Below are 7966 nucleotides of genomic sequence, written 5' to 3' on the forward strand. Positions count from 1 at the left end.
ACTTCAAGCATGACACTTCACTTTTTAAGAGTATATTCAATACAGTTCCTGGGAGTAAAGGAGTGAAAGGGGAGAGAGGGGTGGAGCCACTGATGAACAGATGCATCTTCGTATTTTTGTAGGGAACAGAAGTGTAATCTTAAAATGACACACAACGCAAAAGCAGACAGGTGCAGAAGCATGTTGAGTTAGCACCTTTGTTGTTTGCATCTGATCTTGATAAGACAGTTGTCTCCATTTTAAAATTCCCTTCTCATCCTTCAAGACAGAAAGTGATACAGCCACATGAAACACAGCTGTTCAAATTCAAATAGAAAAAGAACTTAAAAAAACCTAACAAACATGAAGAGGCAGATACAGGCCTGTTTGGCAGATTTTTTTTTTTTGATAAATCTTAGAGAGTTAAAAAATACCCAAAACAAACTGCACTGTAATCAAAAAATAATCAAGCTCAAAAGGTAGTCACAAAAAATAAAGACTGTATTTTTCCTCCAAAGATCAAAATTATAACTAGTCTATAACTATAAAGACATTCATGTCAGACAGAAGTTCAGTGTCCAGAATGATTTTTTTGTAATACAAAAATCAGATACTGCAATATTTTTTCTGCCCAAAAATCCCCTTTGCTTAAACTGCTGAATTGTTCCCTCAACAAATTGTGTGAGTAACTTGCTTTCCCTACAACGTACAAAATTATTTCTCCACCCTCAGCTCATCTAAAGCTCTTCTTTTGTCCTCGTTAGTTTTGTTGCATGTTCCTCTACAAATTTACTCAAATGCTCTAAGTCTCTATTCCCGCCTTCAAATTTAATAGGGTTCTTTTTGTTGTTGCTGGGAGCAAAATAGATGGTGGGAAATCCTTCCACTTTGTAGTGATCATTTGTCACGTCATTGGCAGTAGCATCCATCTTGGCAATGACTAGGTTTTTCTGGTTCTTATATTTTTTAGCCAGCTCAGCGTATACAGGTTCCAGTTGCTTGCAGTGTCCACACCAGGGGGCATAGAACTCTATTAGGACATCAGTCTTTGGATCCATTACTATGGTGTCGAATGTTTTACCCACCACAATCTTCACAGGCCCTTTGTTATTTTTTGGTACTGGCTGGGATTTCACAATAGGTTTCAGTTTTCCTAAGGGAAAAAAAACAACAGAAAGTGAAATCAACAAGAGAGGCCACCATTAGACTGAATTAAGTCTTCTCTAGAGAGAAGCTTTAATATTCTGAGGATAAATCCTGATTTCAACCATTGGTGGCCAGCAAGGAGTGCAGTTGCACCAGTTCAAACAAGGGAAGATGTGAGCTTCATCAGCTGAATAAACTTACCCTCTGTTTGAAACCTGGGTTAGCTACTTAATTTTTTAATACAACAAGCTGGTGGAATATGGATGGTGAAATCCATTTCTTTGATAAAAATCTTCTCCTTTCTTATATTGGTGTCTATCACCATAATAATAGACACATACTGGTTCATTATACTAGCAATGAATATGAATAAAGGACTGCTGTCATTTGAACATACATATTTCATGAGTAAGTATAAGAAAATTTGGGGCTTACCAACCCTTTCAAGTGACTGACTGACACACACACAGTGTGTTAGTACGTAGCTAGAATTGTCTAAATGCCACTGTGTAGTCTGAGCAACACAAAGTTAACGAAGATACAAATGTAAGAAGGGGGCAAGAGATAGACAGGTGATAGCTAACACAGTTCTGTTTCAGAAACAGATCCAGGAGGAGGGGTGTGGTGGGGAAGAACAGGACAAAGAACACCCAACCACCACCAAAACAAAAAACCCAAAAGACACAACCTGCCCCCATGTGCGCACAGTCCCTTCACCACCCCCACAGATCACCAACTCTGTGTTTTAAGTTTTTTACCTTTTTTGAATGCCAAAATGAATTCCCTGAGCACATCAGAGTCAAACTCCTCTGGTTCCATGGCATATTTCTTGCCACCCTCATCCAGGATTGCAGCGTTAACATCTTCCCCACTGTCAATCAGCCCCAGATCCTTTATTTCAGAAGAATAATCTTCCTCATCAGAAATGGCAAAAGTATATTCAGGGAAGTCTTTGGCTACCTCTAAGACTTTGCTTCTCCAGTACTGGGTAGCTGAAATCACCAGAACACAATAGGATTAGCAATTTCTCTCTTCCCCAAAGGCAATTATTTTGGGGGACGCTCACGAGAGTTAAACTCACCAACACGATAATCAAAACTAAAGTCTACAGTATAGTAGACAACCACTACAGGACGCTTAGCATATCTCTTAGCATCATTGGAGGTTTTGCGATGACCAACTAGTGGCAAAGCATGTTTTGCCACGTGATCCTTTATTTTAGACCCATCGGTAGAATCCTGTTTAAAGTAAAAAGAGTGCTGCACTTAGTTTAAATAAATAAATAAAATGTCAAGTTGTACATTTCTATTATAATACAGATGTATTTTGTATACAAAACATGCACAATAAATCTCTGAGGTCCTTGAACAGGAGAAGTAGTTTATGCCTTCAGTGTGGCCTCATGAAGCCTTTGGAGGTGGAAAAGGCACAATTAGAGTGATTTCATGCCATTTTAGGAGGCAAAAAAAAAAGCTGGTTCCATTCTCATTCGTGTAAGTAAGAGAAGGAGTAACTCCATTGAGGTCAATGGAGTCACACCAGCATAAAACCAGAGTGAGGACAAATCAGTCCCACTGTAATTAAACCAAAAGTAACAGTTAGAGTCTGATCCAAAGCCCACTAAAGTCTGTGGAAAGATTCCCATTGGCTTCAGTGGAGCTTGGATCAGGCCCTTATTATCTTAAGGAAATATCTAAATTAACTGGACTATTAAATTCCAATTGGAGGATATGAACTGCTCATGTATATGAATGAAAAGGGTCTTCATACATACTTGTAATCAAGCAAGCAGACTTCATTTTTCCTAATAGCCTGGAAAACTACTCACTTTAAGATCCAAAACATTCATTTTGGGCTCATGTTTTGACTGAAATTTTTCAGGTTGCATGACGACCAGTTTTCCAGGAGTCACTTTCAAGAATTTTGCGATCTCACTGCTGAAGGTGTGGTGAAACTTGTAATCTTCTCTTAAGCCATTAGCTGAGAAATTAAGGTGGGGGAAAAAAAAAAAATTAGCAACTAAAAGCTACTGCACCTGAGGGCTTGTTGACATGGCCTTGCAATTTGGTCTACGGTGTGTACCAAAGTGCTGCACTGTAACTCCCCCATGTGGAGGCTACAGGCATGAATTTAGAGGCTCCTAGTTTGCATTAATTTAATCCTCTTCAAACAGGATTACATTAATGCAGACTAGGAACCTTTTAGGTCATGCCCACAGCAGGTTTAAACTAAACTAGTGTAAAATGATGAATTCTCTGTAACTTGTAAGTCTTTAAATGATGACTGGAGGACTTTAGTAACTCAACCAGAGATTAGGACCCTATTACAGGAGTGGGCAGGTGAGGTTCTGTGGCCTGCAATGTGCAGGAGGTCAGACTAGATGATCACGATGGTCCCTTCTGACCTTAAAGTCCATGAGCATCCACACAGGAGTTAAAACACAGCATTTTTTGGCACCCACCCCGCACCCCCCCTCGGTAATCCAAACTTCAGGGCAGTGTAGACATAGCCTAAGATTAAAATCCTTTAACTCTAGTTTATAGAAATTCTCCCCTTGCCCCAAGATTTGGAAAGTAGAGGCATCTTAGAGACTAAACTTTTAGAACTTTATACTGCCTCAGGTATTACTATATTTCCACCCACAGGTGAGAATCTGGAGACAAATTTAGCATGCACCTTCGACTGCGCCTCACCTGAACTCTGCCCACCAATCTATTTATTCTAGTATTCCAAAACCCTGAGCAACTTCAAATAGCTGCTTTATAATATTTATTTTAATATATTTTGGAATAGGCACCTTTCAAAGTAATATTTGTGGCTCTCTCCCAAATGAGAGACAGTGCAACAGTTTGCTGTGTTGGAATGGCCAGATTAATTGTGAAGCTGTGCTGCCATGCAGGTGATCAGAGCAGTAAGAGCTAACAAGTATGCTTTGCCATGGGGAGAGGAAGGAGGGAATGTCTTGCTGCTCTCTATCCCCCTCAGGTTGCTGCCAAGAGCGGCATTGACTGGTTCAAATGATCTGTGTCCAGCCTTCTCCACCAAAGGGAGGGAGGCAGTAATGCTTAGCCTCTTGTATATTTAAATACTGCACTCCTCCCAGAGCACTGAATAGGAGTAACTGGATTGTCAATGATCTGTACTGAGGGACTGGAGAGAAGAGCACCCATCCTCAATACTTCCCCCTTCCTCTCCACTCCCAGCCACCAAGGTTGAGCCCCTATTCTCCAAGCTTCTTCTCCCTCCCCTGAGGAAAGTAAGACCCTTCCCACCACTCTGACTTTGAGCTTCCTCTGCACCCCACTGTCCCCACCCGGTGCTCATACACCCCAACTCATTAACTGCCTCTCAGCTACCAGCCTTGCCTCTCCACACACTTGTACTGCTGGTTCTAGATCAGTTCTCCTCCCACACCTTGCCTGACCTCCTATTGCAGCCATACAGCCGGCTTCTTCCCACTGGCTCCCTACTCATGGAAGTGTGAGGCAAGTGTCATCTGGAACAGTCAAGAGGGAGGCAGCAGATGTCAGCAGGGCAGGCAGGGGAGTGGAGAGGTCAGGATTGGTCTCTCTCAAGAGTCTTAGAGTACGTCAGCTACCAGCAGACAGAAATCCTCCCTCCTTCCCTGGCACTACGCACCGCAGAGTTGTCCCAAAGTATTACGAAATAGCTAGTCCTCAGAGGACCTCTACCTGAGATGTTAGCCAGTTTCCTAAGGATTAAAGATAAACTGAAAAGCTAAAATAAAAATTAAACTCAGAGCAGAAATAGGTGAACACTCCCCCTAGGCAGTCCGTGGGAGAACACGGAAATGCCTTTAGCTTAGTATTTGAAAAATATAATTTACCAGCATCTTGATACAGCTGGTAGGCTTTGTCCATCTCTCCATTAAAGATGCCAATGATTATGACATCATCGCCATCCTTCAGAAATTCTTGTACCTGTTTGGTAGCCTGAATCTGTTTGGATGGAGGACCAGCCTGGTCAATCATGTAGTCAACAATACCTGGGACAAAAACAAAAAAAGGTTATTCAGAAGTTTTACTTGAAAGCAAGGTTCAGGTATTGTGCCTCTGAGGCAATTTCCATCTTGTAAAGACCACATTTCAGTTGGAGATCAAGCTTTCTAAACAGATGTACTACAGCAACAACAACAAAAATGCTAAATGATCAAGATTTAGGCCCTCTAATTTCAGGTGTTCAATTTAGGACTGCTTTTCAGAAGAGCTGAGCAACTGCTACTTCTACCAAATTCAATTGATGTTGCGATTACTTGGCTCTTCTGAAAATCCAAGACCCGTTTCTTTGAAATTGAGCATCCAAAACACAAGACGCCACCTGAAAATGCTGACTTTAATTCCTCCTGAGTTTTAACCTAGTTAAGAACAGCACTCAACACTGTCAGCACTTAAGTGAGACATCTCTGTGTAGCGGAATGGCTGCCCATACTGGCACTGCTGTGTCACCTATATTCAACTTCTTGTTTTTGTAAACTGGTTTGAGTTGTCTCCCATATGAAAAGGTGCTGTAAGTAGGGCCCTACCAAACTCATGGTCCATTTTGGTCTATTTCACGGTCATAGGATTTAAAAACCCCCCATAAATTTAATGATTTCAGCTATTTCAATCTGAAATTTCACGGTGTTGTAATTGTAGGGGTCCTGACCCAAAAAGGAGTTGGGGGGGAACGGGGGGGGGAGGGGGGAGAGAAGAGGTCACAAGGTTATTGTAGGGGGCGGGGGGTTGTGGTACTGCTACCCTTACTTCTGCGCTGCTGCTGGTGGGGTGCTGCCTTCAGAGCTGGGCACCCGGCCAACAGTCGCCACTCTCCAGCCACCCAGAAGTAAGGGTGGCAATATCGCGACCCTCTTAAAGTAACCTTGTGACAACACCCCTGCCCCCCCGGCAACTCTCTTTTGGATCAGGACCCCCAATTTGAGAAACGCTGGTCTCCCCCCGTGAAATCTGTATAGTATAGGGTAAAAGCACAGAAAAGAACAGATTTCACGGGGGGAGACCAGATTTCATGGTCCGTGACGCGTTTTTCATGGCTGTGAATTTGGTAGGGCACTAGTGATAAGACCCTGGGTTCTGTGAGATTCAGTTAATCCTGTTAACCTAGGCAAAGGAGAGAATGCAGTTTTCCATGCCCTATCACTCCAGCTACACCAACAGCAGAATTTACACAAGATTTTTTCAAAATGTTTGTGGTTCATCCTTCCCTCCTCCCCCAGCCCCCCCAATTCTAACTCAAAATAGTAAGACCCGTTACCATATTTTTCTCGTGGGCCATTGTAGTCAAAAGGCTTGCCCTTGCGGAAGATTTTCAGAGTTGGATAGCCAGAGACGTCAAACTTCTTTGCGAGATCTGTTTCAGCAATGGCATCCACTTTAGCTAGGGGAATTGGGGGGGTGCGTTTGCTGAGTTCCTGGGCAGCCTTCTCATACTCTGGAGCGAGCCTTTTGCAATGTCCACACCTAAAGGAAAAAAAGGGAGGGGGCGAGAGGGCAACGATATTTTATAGGTAACAATATCTAGTATGTGCTTCTTATCTTCCAGGCATGTGAAGTGGGGAAATTCACATTTCCAGAATGGAAAATAAGTAGGGATGTTACATTCTTAATTTTCCCCCCCTAGTGACTCTTCAGAGAGGTGCTTTCTTAATGAACGCTGTACCTGACTTGGTTTTAACCACATCACGACATGCCCTCAGCCTATTAAAACATGGAATATCTCAGGGAGGATAAGTTGCACACAGAGTTACTCCTCTAGCTTTTCACCTGCTGAGAACTAGATCTCAGCAATGGATTAAGTTTTGAGTTTAAAGTGACCAATGACCAAAAAACAAAAACACAAACCACAAAACAGCAAAACCACAACAAATAGCAGCTAACTTTTTCCTCAACAGATGCTCAGGACTGGAGTAACGGGGTGATAAAAGTCAGACATGAATCATGTTCTAGTGTTGCCAAACACTATGCAAATATCTCCAGGTCTACGTGGCTATCTCCAATGCTACCTCCCCACCCCCTTTCATGAGGAAGAGCTCTTTAAAATATCAAGTTCAGTATAAGGAGTATTCCCATTTAAATACACAACTCATTCAAAACAGAATACCATTCTAAGGATGCTGTCAAGCAAGCAAGTCATTTTAAGAAGGGATAGGTTTATAGGAAAACTAAATTTGACAGGTGGAGGCCCCCGGCTGCCCCTCCCTTCCAGTTTCACAGCCATGCCACATCTGTGAAAGAGGAGAAATTTGCATTTTGTCTTACCATGGGGCATAGAACTCCACCAGCATTATGTCAGCATCATTCACTACTTCATCAAAGTTATCTTGGGTCAACACCAGTGTAGCTTCTGGAGGAGGGGTCCAATTTGGATCAGAAACCTCTTTAACTTTAGCCACAATTGCTGAAAGACAATTGAATACACAAGTTCGTAATGCTGCATATCCATGACACCTGTATCTTTCCTAGTGCTGTAGTGTCAGTCTATGAGGAAGATTTGAGATCAAGAATTTGAGACATGAGTGACTGAGTATTGTCTTGGATTGAGCAGGACCAAGGAACTCCTGAATTCTAATCCTCGCTATACCCTTACTTGTTTGGGCTCCTTTTGTGCCTTACTTCCTTGTTAATGGACCCCGTAGAAATGCAAACAATAAACAAAAAGTCAGTATTTCAATTCAGGCTCCTCCAGATTTATAGAGCGCAAATACAGTACATCGCAACAAGTTATTTCAGTGTCTCCTTTTCTTATTGAACATTTTGGAATGACAGCTCTGGAAGAGCCAGCTTTTCTCCCAGCCTGGACTGAAGTACAGTAACATCTCCTTAAG

General features: G+C 42.3%; 1 protein-coding gene across 1 annotated transcript in view; it reads right to left on the minus strand.

Moving 5' to 3' along the window:
* Positions 1-458: 458 nt before the first annotated feature.
* The window catches only part of LOC112110757 (protein disulfide-isomerase A4), a 21903-nt gene continuing 14395 nt past the window's right edge, over positions 459-7966 (minus strand). The window contains exons 4-10 of the mRNA XM_026654035.2: positions 7401-7539; positions 6397-6602; positions 4973-5131; positions 2954-3105; positions 2207-2363; positions 1884-2117; positions 459-1132 (exon numbers count right to left, since the gene is read on the minus strand). Of these exons, the coding sequence (XP_026509820.1) occupies positions 717-1132; positions 1884-2117; positions 2207-2363; positions 2954-3105; positions 4973-5131; positions 6397-6602; positions 7401-7539 (1463 nt within the window). The 3' untranslated portion in view covers positions 459-716. The remainder of the gene's footprint in view (positions 1133-1883; positions 2118-2206; positions 2364-2953; positions 3106-4972; positions 5132-6396; positions 6603-7400; positions 7540-7966) is intronic.

Source organism: Terrapene carolina, unplaced genomic scaffold, assembly GCF_002925995.2.
Source record: "Terrapene carolina triunguis isolate 2854851 unplaced genomic scaffold, T_m_triunguis-2.0 Scaffold179, whole genome shotgun sequence".
Lineage (NCBI taxonomy): Eukaryota > Metazoa > Chordata > Testudines > Emydidae > Terrapene > Terrapene triunguis.